General features: G+C 37.0%; 1 protein-coding gene across 1 annotated transcript in view; it reads right to left on the bottom strand.

Moving 5' to 3' along the window:
- ACBD6 (acyl-CoA binding domain containing 6) overlaps positions 1-14,802 on the bottom strand; it is a 205,527-nt gene that overhangs the window by 189,590 nt on the left and 1,135 nt on the right. The window contains exons 2-3 of the mRNA XM_007989309.3: positions 8,417-8,481; positions 5,195-5,291 (exon numbers count right to left, since the gene is read on the bottom strand). Coding sequence (XP_007987500.2) covers positions 5,195-5,291; positions 8,417-8,481 — 162 coding nt within the window. The remainder of the gene's footprint in view (positions 1-5,194; positions 5,292-8,416; positions 8,482-14,802) is intronic.

The following is a 14,802-nucleotide window of genomic DNA, read 5'->3' as shown; positions in this document are numbered from 1 at the left end:
GTAAGTTAAAATAAGGTCATACTGGATTAAGGTGGGCCCTAAATTCAATTACTAGTGTCTACTAGAAAAAGGAGGAGATTTGGATACAGAAACATAGGGAAGAAGGCCATGTGAAGACAGAGGCTAAGAATGGAGCTAGGCTGCCACAAGCCAAACAATGCCCAGGGCCACCATAAGCTGGAAGAGGCAAGGAATGATTCTTCCCTACAACCTTCGCAGGGAGCATGGCTCTGCTAACACCTTCTTTCCAACGCCTCCCCAACTGTGAGAGAATAATTTTCTGTTGTTTTAAACCACAAAGTACTCGTCTGTGGCACTTTATTACAGTAGCCCTAGGAAACTAGTACTGCTAACGTCTTGTGCCAAGAAGTTAAGAAAATGCTCAATGATGGGGACATAACAAAAAGGACATAGAAGCCATCTTGAAAAAGCTCCAAGTGGCCAAAAAAATGCTTTTAATGAATTATACCTCACTGAATAAAAGAGAAATCCATGAGTCTATACCAATATAAATACAGGAACCATCTTGAAGGTACTCCCAGTAGACAAAAAGATAATGATCTTAATGGATTATATCCCACTGAATAAAAATCTGAGTCTAAATTGATATAAATACATGAATGTTGAGTGAGGCAATCTATCATGAGCCCTGAGTGTCCCTACTCATTCTGGTTCAATAGACCAGGCCCTGACCATTCTTTACCTGGGCCATTTCTTCCTGTGTATGCAGGAAGCCATCTTCAGGGATGAGGTTATGTATCTCCATCCCCTGACAACAATCAGATTTGCTTCCCTGCTAAAAAAGTGGTCAATCCCCATAGCTCAGTGCTCCTTCCCTAGAGCACAATACACTGCATATGTAAGAATTCAGCTAGGACCACCTGCGTCATCCCTGTGGGATTTGAGGGACACAAAATAATCAATGCAAACCAAATGAAGTTGATACAGTTTGCGATGCCATGAATAATAAAGTCCTTTGGCTCTGACCCAAGAGTCTTATGCTTTCTGCCAGCATCTAAGAAACAGTAACAGGCTAACTGACCAGCTTCCAGGTAGAGTAAAATCTCAGACCTTTCACAGTTCTTGACAATGAATAAATTTTAAAAATGGGAGGAAAGTTCTCGACAATGAATAAATGGGCAGAAAGGGAAAGTCCATCCTTACAGTGGAATGCTAAATAACAAATGAAGGCAAAATTATGGAGTTAAAAAATAATAATTCACAAATATTAAAACTAGTGGGTGAAATCTGACTAGGAAAAGGATATTTACATAGTCTCAAACTGTTTCCCCACAAAGTACTCATTAATTAATTACAAAAGGAATTAACTTTCCATTAATCACAAAGGGAAAAATAGGAACGTCACAGTAGAGAAGTCTGGCAGACATCACCTTTCCCAAGTGATCAAAGTTAACATCCCAGTATTGGGACAAACATATATCATGTACCTCCTGGTATGATGTACTGAGGAGGACACAACTGCGTGCTATTCTTCCTAAAAATGTATAATCTAACTGTAATTATAAGGAAACATCAGGCAAACCCAAAATAAGGGACATTCTACAAAACAACTGGCCTGTAATCTGCAAAAGTATCATGGGCAAGAAAGGGAAAAAAATGGCTGAGAAACTGCTCCATTAGAGGAGACTAAAGATACATGACAATTAAATACGACGCATGACCCTGCATTAGAAGATGGATCAGCATTTGAAGAATAACTTTGAAGGGCATTATTAAGGACATTATCATTATAACGATAAATTCGAATATGGACTATAGACTTGACAATACTAAATCAATGTTAAAATTCCTCATTTTGATCATTATAGTATACTTATACAGTAGCCTTCCTTTATCCACACTTTCCATGGTTTCAATTACCCACTGCCAATCCAAAATATTAAGTGGTGCAATCACAGCTGACTGCAACCCTGAACTCCTGTGTTCAATGGATCCTCCCACCTCGTCTCCCAGGTAGCTGAGACTACAGGCGCACACCACCGTGCCTGGCTAATTTTTTTGTTTTTGTTTTAAATAGAGATGGGGTCTTGCTTTGTTGCCCAGGCTGCTCTCAAACTCCTTGCCTCAAGTGATTCTCCTGCCTCAGTCTCCCTAAGTGTTGGAATTATAGGAGTGAGCCACCACACCTGGCCTTAGCTGGCTAATTTTAGGTAAGTTACTAAATCTCTCTGTGCCTGGATTTCCTCATTTTTAAAATGTAGATTATAGTAGTTTCTAACTGTGAAGACTTTTTGTGAAGATATCAAAAGACAATACATGTAAAGAACGCAGCACATTCAGGCCAGGTGCAGTGGTTCACGCCGGTAATCCCAGCTATTCAGGAGGCTGAGGCAGAAGAATTGTTTGAACCTGGGAGGTGGAGGTTGCAGTAAGCTGAGATTGTGCCACTGCCCTCCAGCCTGGGTGATAGAGATTCCATCTCAAAAAAAAAAAAAGAACTCAGCACATTCAGAATGAGTGTTGTTCTTATTATTTTTTTTTTTAGAATATCAAAAGAAAATTTTTAACCTAAAAGATAATGAACTAAATGACAAGTCTCTTCTGAGATGGAGGTTATGATCTGCCTCCCAACAGTTTAAAAGACAAAAAAAAAAAAAGCTATGAGTCAAAGGGGACCAGCTTAGAGTGTTTGAACTAAAAACTAAAATGTAAATAAAACATAAAATTCCTCCTTACAACTGGATTCCAATGTTAAAATACTTTTAGAATAATGTTAAATATATCTTAATGTTATTCAATGTATTAAATAATATATTAATTTTTTTAAGTTTATTATTTAACGTATTAAATAATTAATTAAAGAATATGAAAGTGCCTTTGGTTCTGCTTGGTTTACTCAAGTATATGCTCAATAGGTTAGATTTAGACACTTTTAAAAAGCATTCTTAACACCTGTTTGGAATCTGCAAGCCTTTTTTTTTGAGACAGAGTCTTGCTCTTGCCCAGGCTGGAGTGCAATGGCACACCTCGGCTCACTGCAACTTCTGCCTCCCGAGTTCAAGCGATTCTCCTGCCTCAGCCTCCCGAGTAGTTGGGACTACAGGCGCCTGCCACCATGGCTGGCTAATTTTTGCATTTTTTAGTAGAGACAGGGTTTCACCATGTTGGTCAGGCTGGTCTCGAACTCCTGACCTCAGATCATCCACCCACCTCAGCCTCCCAAAGTATTGGGATTACAGGTGTGAGCCACTGCGCCTGGCCTGCAAGCATTTTAAGAGTAACAGTTAACGAAATTTTACTAAAGTACTGAAGGTAAGAAATCATAAATTCTGTCATTTATCAGAATTCATAAACTCAAATGCCTTCATAGGCCAAGCATCAGCAATAGTGTTGTATAAATCAACAGGGAAGGATGAGAACACAGTGACTGGACCTGAAAAATACTCTGCCTAAAGGCACTCATATTCAAGTTTTGTTTCATTTTTAAAATTGTGTAACAGTTGTTTAGGCTGAGTTTAGCTCAGGGGGCACCTGTTTTGACCACTGATTTTCAGATTTTAAGCCCTCAGAACCTTGAGATATATACTTGTATGCATATTTGGTCTTATAAAAAATAGAAAATTTCTGAAAATGAAGACTCATGCACATCAGAAACATAAGGAAATTTCTCATGCCTATAATCCCAGCACTTTGGGAGGCCGAGGCGGGTGGATCACATGAGGTCAGGAGTTCAAGACCAGCCTGGCCAACATGGCAAAACCCTATCTCTACTAAAAAAAAAAAAAAAAATTTTTAATAAAAAAATTAGTCAGGTGTAGTGGTGCACACCTGTAGTCCCAGAGGCTGAAGTGGGAGAATCACTTGAACCTGGGAGGTGGAGGTTATATTGAGCCAAGATCCTACCACTGTGTTCCCCAGCCTGGCTGATAGAGAGAAACCCTATCTCAAAAAAAAAAAAAAGAAGGAAATTTTTCAATGACTTCTAAAAGGCAGTCATATTATTAAAGATATCCAAAGTTGGTTATCTCTTCCACTTTGTACTCTTAAGATACATTTTTAATATGTCATAATATATAATCTTTTAAAGTTCCTAACAAGTCTGAGATTTTTAAGATTCCATGATTAATGGAACAAATTCCTTCATACCAGTAACAACTATGTACCCATGTAATTATTACAAAAACATTGAAAATTGTTTAATTCATTAACTGCTAAAATATTTGGCCTAATTGTTTTTATTGAAAAAAATTCAATTTGCATGTTTTACGTGGTACAATGCAACCTCTATCTCACTGAAATACCTGTTAATCATTTAACAATATTCTTAAATAGTGACCTCACCTTTATTAAATTTTTTCTAGATGTTCTCCAATAAGTATATGAGAAAAACAGGGTATATTTAAGTGAACAATATCTAATGCTTCCAAAGTCCAAAGCAATCTCTTTTCCTGCTGGATTCCCTAACATTTACATTATTATCATTTTATACTATTAAAGATTATATATATTGATATGTTTTACCTTCTCTATTACACTTTAAACTATACAATGGCAGAAATCATGTCTTATTTATCTTTTATCCTTAATAAGAAGCATTTTGCCCTTGCATAAAAGGTGATCATAAAAAAGAAATCCAAGAGTAACATTTTTTCCAGCATGATAATCTCAAGTTAAACTCTTTCCAATTCTTATGTAATTCAAATTCTTCTGCTTTCAAAAACTCTGCAACTCAGAGAAGTTCTCAGCATCAGTAGCTGGTTATGTTACTATTTAAGTATTATTAATTTTTTTTTATTTTTCTGAGACAGAGTCTCACAGTGTTGCCCAGGCTGGAGTGCAGTGGCCCGATTTTGGCTCACTGCAGCCTTAGCCTCCCAGGTTCAATCAATTCTCCTGCCTCAGCTTCCAGAGTAGCTGGGATTACAAGTGTGTACCACCACATCTGGCTAATTTTTGTATTTTTAGTAGAGACAAGGTTTCACCATGTTGGCCAGGCCAGTCTTGAACCTCAGGTGAACCACCTGGCTTGGCCTCCCAGAGTGCTGGGATTACAGGTGTGAGCCACACCTGGCCAGCAATTATTTTATTAGATAAATATTACAATAACTTTATAATATTTCAAGAAAGTAAAACTTTAAGCATGTTGCTTAAAACTAAGCTTAGTTTTAGATATTTATTTCAGAGAAGGATCGTAAGTTTTTGGAAAGTATTATTTATAATCATTAAGTCTTACCTGAGGATTCCAACCTGGATCTAGTTTTTTAACTACTGCAATATATTCCTGCATTGCTTGGCTGGGGCTTGAATCACCAAGTGCTTTCCATGCTTCCCTACAATATGGAATATCCAAAATGGCCTGTCATTATGCAAATAACATAAATAGCATTTTTCTTATTATTATTAAAAAAAATTGCACGCACATTTCAAGGGTCTCGGAATATAGAGATAATAAGTTATGGATACAGAAGTTCTGTCTTTTTGCATTAACGTTTGTCTAGAGCTATACAAACCTTATTGCCCTACCTAAGAAGTCTTTTCAGACATTTTTTTTTTTCCTAATCACCCTCCCCTATGAAATTTTAAAAACACAGATACACTGCATATCTATTAAATTTTGGAAAACCACAAATCACTGTAATCTAAGATTTTATAACTTCCTCAAACCAATTTTCACCCCTATTGCAGATGTATGCTCCACAGACTAATACAGATTATTCTCATAAATTAACTGTGCTTATGGGATTTTGGTCATACAGAAACTAATCATCACATAGAAAACAATATTCCCAAGGAAAATGCATCAAACTTCTTACTAAGATACAAGAAATCCACCTTCCCTTTCTGCTCTTACCTCATCTATAAGTTACTAACTGATCCTGGGAACTCAGTCTGGGACTTTAAAAGTCAGGGATGGTGAGGGCAGAAACAAGAACACTGGCCAGGCGCGGTGGCTCATGCCTGTAATCCCAGCACTTTGGGAGGCCGAGGCAGGTAGAACGCCTGAGGTCAGGAGTTTGAGACCAGCCTGGCCAACATGGTAAAACCCCATCTCTACTAAAAATACAAAAATTAGCCGGGCATGGTGGTGTGCGCCTGTAGTCCAGCTACTCTGGAGGCCGAGGCAGGAGAACTGCTTGAACCTGGGAAGCAGAGGTTGCAGTAAGCTGAGATGGCACCACTGCACTCCAGCCTGGGCAACAGAGCAAAATTCTGTTTCAAAAAAAAAAAAGCAAAAAGCAAAAACAACAACTAAAGAATATTAATAAGTAAGTTAGGGACTTCCTACAATATAAATGGCAAAAGCAACATTTTAGTCCTGAGCTTCCTTTTGAATCATTTTTTTTTTTCCCACCCTCTGCAGGCTGCCAGGACAGGCCTCCTTCTTGGTTTTTCCCTGCCAATTCTTTCTAATTCCAACGAGGGTTTCTCGATTTCCCTGATTTGCTGTCAAAAAGAACTCAATCCCACATTTTTTTTCACTACCTTCCTGCTTCTATGATGAATATAACATCTTTCTGAGGTTTTCTAAATTTATTTTCACTGAATTCCTTGAGAATTACTTGTATGTATCATAACACTTCATCCCTTAATAGATCAGCCTACACAAACTCAGGAAATTTATCAATACTATTATATAATATAGAGGCTATAATTCAGATTTTCCTGATTGTCCCAATAATGTCCTTTATGGCTTTCTTCTCCCACACCAGGAACCAATCAAGATCCACACACAGGATTGAGTTTCATGTATTGTCAGCCTTTTTGTCTTCCATATTGTTGGTATTTTTTAAGAGTCCAACTGTTTTATAAAATATCTCCCAATTTGAATTTGTCTAATTGTTTCCTTACCTACATAGTGTTCTTGCCAGAAATGATTAATCATAATTAGAATTGGGTTAAATTATTTCAGCAGAGTAATATATAGGTGACATGCCCTTTTCAACGCATCACACTGGGGACACGTGATGTCAGTCTGCCCTATCATCAATAAGATTCATGGCTTGGTAACGGCAGTATCTGTCAGGTTTCTCCCTCATAATTAAAAAGTAAATGGTGGGTCAGCCTGTAACCCATGGTTTTGCTCCCCAATAGTTTTTTACCTAGCATTTTAACAACAGTTTTCCTCAATAGTTTTTTCTCCAATAGTTCCAGAATATTTTGTCATCTAATATTTTATCATTTGTTGCTGTTCTTGCCTAAACAATTATTATGGTGGCTATAAAATCTAAATTTTTTTAATTGCTAAAAACAATGGAGAAACAGGCAAAGCACGGAAAAAAAATGAAGCTATAAAATTTCATAAATTATGACCAAAAACTCATCGTAAACGTTAACATCAGGTATTCTTTAGAACAGTAATAAAATGCCAGAGAACTGTTGGTTATCATCAACCAAAAAACTTGTGCAAAAATATAATCAATGCACTGCTTCCTTCACTGAGACTGTCCTATATAAAAAAAAATCAGCTGAACTAAACAGTGTGGGTAGTGACATAAGTGATTTACATCTGGGTTCAAGCTCTGTACCTCCTTACAGCTGGGTAACAAACAGTTGGCAGGCAGGAAATGTATCCAGGGGACCAGATTTTATGTGGGACTGCTCTAGAATATAAAGTCAGAACCCATATTTTATCACTTCCTCTCTCTATAACCATATTTTATCGTTTTTTCTTTTTTAACTCTACCTTCTAACCTTCTTTTAATTTCAGGGCTGATGCTCCAAAGCCTTCCCTTCTATAACTAAGATTCCCAGTTGTATGCAATTTCTTTTTTCACTTCGACAAGGTAAAAGAAGACAAGGTCTCATAAATGACAAGAGGGAACTTCTGGATTATAAGTTTAAAAAGTTTGCAAAAGTATACTCTTTTTTTATGTATTCAGAGAAAAAGAGAAGTTAGTATCTGGTTTTGGCTTTCACTGAACTTTTCCCTTCTTCCCAAGAGTACTGTAAGCTGTTATTTACCGTGGGCATGGGTGGGGCAAGGAACACAAGAGTAGCAAGAGACAGGGAGATGAAACTGGGACAGGGAAGAAGGATGAAAAATGGAGATTTATCCTGCTGTTCGGCCCTTCCCATCATTCTGGCCTTCTTCCAAAAATCCCTCCAGAGGGGAGAAGTGGATAGGGGAGAAGTGGTGATCCATTAGGGGCTGAATGACAGGAAAGGAAAATCTCAAGCAATAGCTCTCATGGTTACTCTCTTACGTATTAAAATGTGAGGCATGTATGTCTGTTGTGAACCACTTATATTCCAACATGCTAGCATAAGAATCCTTCAGGAGACTTAGCTAAAAGTAGATTTCTTTAATCTCTCTCCCAATTGCCTGTCATTAGTACAGTCTACAGCAGAGAGAGATTAATATAAAAATAATTCTTTAATCAGCTCACTGCTTTCTAATTCCTAAACACCTAAACCATTTCCAATAACCTCATTAAAGATTCCAAGAATTTCTTACCATTTTTGCTTTCCTTCAAAATCAAAGAAGCTTGGTTTAGGAGTATTGCAATTTCCAACTTTGACCTAAATGAGGGAAGGAAAATCAAGAACTTATTTTTCAAAGAAACGTCTGGGAAACTTTTCCTTTTCAAATGTATTATGTATATTTAGTAACCATAGGTTGGAAAATATTTGCACCTACATGGAATAACAAAATTTAACATTCTTTGCAAAAGCAAACAAAAAACCCAAACAGAATCAAACATTGCATACAGGCTACTTTGGCTTACTGCATAAAACAACTATTATCTAATATTGTAATACAGAAAAACTGTGATAAATTGTTGCATTTCGAAGTCAGTAGACTATTTACATAAGACAAGTTATCAATATACATTATACACTCTTTATTACCATGTATAAAGAATTTTTTAACACAGAATTAATAAGGTTTAGAATTTATAATTTATCAGAATTCATAACACTATTTCTTCATGCTGATTCTCATAACTCTATTAGCATTTTATCTCTCCAAAATTTCAGGGGAAAAAGTGTACTACTTTTAAAATGCCCTATTAAGAAACTCATCAATATAAATTTGGATGCCAAAAGCCATGCAAAAAAATTTCAGGGGTTCTCAACAATACAATTCTATTTTTCTCCAACAGTCTTATCATCTTTTGTTTGTGGTCAATACTTAATTTTAATCTGCAAATGACATTTGTAGTTAAACTGTACAGTGAATATTTTCATTGAGAATAAGCATAAATGAAATTCACACAAGTGCAGAATTCACTATACAGGCCCTGATTCCCACTGCCAGAAGTCATCTTCCTTCCTTATGAACTCTTAGAGCATTTATTCTATGTATCTTTTATGGTACTTTTCACTTTTTCTACCATGTATTAGAAAGTTTTGTGTAAAGTCTCATCTTTCTATTAGAATAGAGCCTGTAACTGTTCTTAACTCATCCACAGCACCTATCTACTTCTCAGGGATTTTCCCACTATCTCCCATTACTCTTCCACACTTGAATTCTGGTAAAATCTAACTGATGCCTTCATCTAACCAGAATGATCTATTGACTGCCTTAGGGATTCCTAGTTCAGGGTTTTGCTTGTCACTCCACTCACCTGAAACGCCTTTTCTTCTTTCCTCAACTTTTAAGATGCTGCACGACCTTCCAGTTCTACTCAAATTTCAGATTCTAAGAACTCTTTCAGTCTACAATGATCTCATCTACCTCTGAATTCATAACAATTACCACCCCTATCATTTGCTTAGCAATTAATCACATGGCCCTCTGCTGTTATTAAAATGTATACTTACATAGAAGCAGCCCTGTTATGATGGAACAGAAAGAAGAAAGGGTAAGAAGGAGCCACATTTCTTGAACAATCACCATAGACCAAACACTTCACATATTTTATCTCGAATGGGTCAAAAAATAATCCTGCTAGGTATGCCATTACAAACTCATTTTATAAATGAAGATAGAGAAGCTCAGGAGGGTTGTCTCAGTTCACACATTAGTATATTCTTGAATTCATAGTCTGGATTTAAATCCAAGAGTGTTTGACTCCAAAGTTCAATACCCCTTTACTACATTATTCTGTCTTAAATGATAAATAGAGTCTGGGATTCAATTCTGGACTCTCTAAAATCACATGAACTACCAGACGGTTAGAAATATTACATGAGATAAATTATACAAACTTCAAGACGTCATAAAAATAGCAGTTATAACTATTTTTGTTTTTTTATCCAGACACCCTCCAGTGGCAGAAACAAATGCCAACAGTTCTCCTCCACTTCTCCTGTAGTAACAGAAGTCTCAGCTGGACACATGATCGTCCAGCTAAACATTACACATGGCCATCCAACTTCTGCCTAGGTTCTGGGAACTGGATGTGTGGAAAAGTGATACAAATACCTTCCTTAAAAAGAAAAGGAGTTTGTCTTCCCCTTTCCCTTTGCCCTGGATATGAGATACATGTGGTGATGGTAAGCCACCTCTGACCATGAAAAAGGAACTTAGGGCAGCAGTTTTCAAATTTTTTAGTCTTATAATCCCTTTATATTCTCAAGATCCTAAAGAGCCATCATTTATATGAGTTATCTCTATCAATATTTACCATATTAGAAATTAAAACTGGGACATTTAAAAAATGTGTGTTAGCTCATTTAAAAATAATAAATCCATTAGATGTTAACATAAATAATATTTTATGCAAAATAACTACATATTCTAAAAAAATTAGTGAGAAAAGTAGCACTATTTTACATTTCTTAAATTTTTTAATGTCTCGCTTAGAAGCCAGTTGCATTTGCATATCTACTGCTGCATCCAATCTACTGCAATATGTTGTTTTGGTTGAAGTATATGAAGAAAATTCAGCTTCACGCAGATATGTTGTTAGAAAAGAGAGAAGTATTTTAGCAGCATTTTGAGATAGTTGTAGATATTCTTCTTTGATACTATGCCAAAACCTAACAGATGGTGGTTTCAGGTCAGTTGCAATGAGGAATCTGAACTCATATCAATGAATTTTTCATACTGTTAACACTGAAATCCATTGGTCTGACTTGCACTTTGAAAGGCATCTTTTATCAACACATGATTTGTAACATCATTCCATGAAATATTTAGAAAATATGGTTTACTGAGTTACACAGACTTTTCAAATGTTGACACATTTCATGATATAATAGCAAACGTTCACATTCATGACTGTCACCACTTATCTCATCAAAAAAAGTTTTTAAGTACTGGGAAGCTGTCAAGCTCATGGTGGCAGATACAGATTTTTCAAACTTCTCATTTTCACTTGAAAGCTCAAATGTTATTACTGGCAACAAATACTTTGAGTTGTTTTCCTTGAAGTGACAGGCTTACTTCATTCATTTTCAAGAAACTACCTGCCAAATACCCAAATTTGAGTAGGTATAATTATCTGTGAGTTGTTCTGTTAAGTAAAAATGGAAAAAAGTATATAGTTCATTTTGCAACTCAGAAATTACACAAGTGCTTTTCCTCAAAATAGTTAACATAATTCAGTATGCAGCAGAAGTACTTTGTGTGTACTTCCCATCTCATCACACAAAATTTAAGACTTGACTCAAGGGTTAATATTTAATAAAGTAGTATTAAGGCTGGGCGGTTCATGTCTGTAATATTAGCACTTTCGAAGGCCTAGGTGGGCGGATCACCTGAGATCAGGAGACCAGCCTGGTCAACCATGGCCAACATGGTGAAACCCCATCTCCACTAAAAATACAAAAATTAGTCGGGCGCGGTGAGAGACACCTGTAATCACAGCTACCCAGGAAGCTGAGGCAAGAGAATCATTTGAACCTAGGATGCGGAAGTTGCAGTGAGCCCAGATCACGCCACTGCATTCCAGCCTGGATGACAGACAAAAACTCCATCTCAAAAAAAAAAAAAGTATTATTAAATAGTATCTCATGAAGTCAACAGGAATTCACAAATTTTCATTACTCTCCAGTTTTCACAACTGTCAATTAGCTATCTTTAGGAGGGAGAGCGTAGGCTGATGTAGAGAGCGACCAAAAAACTGTTCATTCATTTGATTTTGTTGAAACTTTATTGAAAGATTATTTTGAAGCCATAGGCTTATCTGAGACTAATAAAGCTATGACGCTAAGTAAATTTAGAGTTCTCCCTGAGAAAATAAGGTTCATATCTTAGCTTATTTATTATCTTCCTGCCAACAACCTCATCCAGCCTACAAAATATGCTGCTATTCTGAATACAAAATGTTATTTTATGATAAATTTTGACACAATATGCAGAAATGATATTGGGCTTTCAACTTTATTATTCTATCAAAGATGCTATTCTTAATGTTATCTCAGAATTTTGTCAAAAATAAAATATTTAGGAGACTGATGAAAACTGTGGCCCAGTGTCGTATCTAAGCAAGCATATTATTTCCTAATAATGCAGAATTTTATTTGCAGATACAGAATATCTCTACACACCCTAAAGTCAAGTTCTTGAAAGGATGAGGCACATTCCTCCTTCATATTATCTGAATGAAGTTAGTATACCTGAGACAGAATGGTTCCCAAGTTGACAGGTGACTACAGTTCACTCATGACTTAGAAATAGAATATTGAATAATGACGACACCGACATCAATAAATAAAGATATGTCCTAGAAGAAAAAAGAATATTTTCTAGGGAATTTGGGGAAAGTTAGTCTCATACTGCCCAGAGAATCATCAGACATATTACAGGTCCTAATACGATTCTCGGTAAGTATTTGTTAAATAATCAAAAGTTTCACTCTAATGTTATTAGGACAAAGTATAATAAACGACCAAAGAGAAAACAGATATCAAGAACTTTTCCCAGAAAGTTAATTCCAAGTCCAACTTGGAGGTAATTTTCATTCAGCACTATAATTTATACCATTTGTTCCTACGGCTTTATCTCTCAGGTCAATGTTTAACTGACATTCATAATAATGAACATCAACCTTTAAAACAAGGTTCATCTCTACTTAGTATATCCAGTTTAAGAACACAGTGGGGCTGGGCATGGGGGATCATGTCTGTAATAACAGTACTTCGGGAGGCTTAAGCAGGAGGATCGCTTGAAGCCAGAAGCTCAAGGCTGCAGTGAGCTATGAGTGTGTAACTGCCCTCCAGCTTGAGCAACGGAACAAGATCCCATCTCTAAAAAAAATTTTTTAGTTAAAAAAAAAAAAGGAATACAGCAGGCCTCTTCCCCCAACTTATTTTTCCTTTAACAAATACAGGGGAAAATATGTAACTATGTCAAGAGGCAAAAAGAAAAAAAGGTTACACATTTTTAATAAAACAAAATAGGCTATTATCCAGAATTTTCATTTCCTCCAGTGTTCCAAAGAGCTGTAATTTTCCTGAACTGTTATTTAACTCTTGTCAGCAATTTTTCAGGTGTGTTCAAACCTAGATTCCTCAAGTACTTTGTAAGTCTCTTAAAAGCAAATGTCGGCCGGGCACGGTGGCTCACGCCTGTAATCCCAGTACTTTAGGAAGCCAAGGCAGGCAGATCACCTGAGGTCAGGAGTTCAAGACCAGCCTGGTGAACATAATGAAACCCTGTCTCTTCTAAATATACAAAAAATTAGCCGGGCATGGTGGCGGGCACCTGTAATCCCAGCTACTTGGGAAGCTGGGACAGGAGAATTGCTTGAATCGGGGAGGCCAAGTGAGCCAAGATCTAGCCACTGCACTCCAGCCTGGGCAACAGAAACGAAACTCCATCTCAAAAAAAAAGCAAAAACAAGTGTCAGCCAGCAAAGTGGCTCATGCCTGTAATCCCAGCACTTTGGGCAGGTGGATCGCCTGAGCTCAGGAGTTCAAGACCAGCCTGGGAAATGTGGCAAAACCCAAACTCTCTGTGGAAAAAAAAAAAAAAAAAATTGTGAGTGTCATGTTTTTCCTTCTCTGCATTCTCTGTAGGCATTATATCCAAGTGTCTTGCACATAAAAGCTGCTGAACAAATATATGTTGCTTATGACAAAGCAATTATTTCCCTTCTGGTACCGAACTAATGTCAACCTGAATTATAAATTAACATGTCTATACATCTCCCTATTTCCAGGTAAAGTTCACAGCCTTAGACTGAGTCAGGAGCTACAATCCAGTTCTGACTGATATATCTGTATGACCCTAGGCAAGTTGCCTACTCTGTGGCCTTCAGTTTCCTTTTCTGTAAAAGAAGGGCATTATTTCATCTGGTGTTCATAGCTCTCAAATTTTTAGATTGTATCAAATGGAAAAGAAGACATATTCAACGAAAACATAAGTCAAAGATATTTAGGATTTTATAAAAATCACAAAAGTTGCAATACTGTATTTTGCATTGCATCACATTATTATTATTATTTTTTTTTTTTTTTTGAGGCGGAGTTTCGCTCTGGTTGCCCAGGCTAGAGTGCAATGGCGCGCGATCTCCGCTCACCGCAACCTCCGCCTCCCCGGTTCAAGAGATTCTCCTGCCTCAGCCTCCTGAGTAGCTGAGATTAGAGGCATGCGCCACCACGCCTGGGTAATTTAGTAGAGACGGGGTTTCTCCATGTTGGTCAGGCTGGTCTCGAACTCCTCACCTCAGGTGATCCGCCCGCCTCGGCCTCCCGAAGTGCTGGGATTACAGCCGTGAGCCACTGCGCCCAGCCCTGAATCACATTATTACAATCCTATTATATTCTTGGATCTCAATATAGTTTAATTAACTTTACCATATTTGGAAATGTGGCCCTTTGGAAAGAGTAAATGAATGATAAATCTTATTTTATCCTCATTTTGTAAAGGTTCTTAAGCTGGTAAAACGCAAGATCACTGAATAAGTCAGAGAAAAAAAACAGAAAAACAGTGTCCAGTGCCCAGCTAAA

This window comes from Chlorocebus sabaeus, chromosome 25, assembly GCF_047675955.1.
Source record: "Chlorocebus sabaeus isolate Y175 chromosome 25, mChlSab1.0.hap1, whole genome shotgun sequence".
Lineage (NCBI taxonomy): Eukaryota > Metazoa > Chordata > Mammalia > Primates > Cercopithecidae > Chlorocebus > Chlorocebus sabaeus.
Note: the sequence above shows the minus strand (reverse complement) of the source record. Positions and strands in the feature narration are given on the sequence as shown.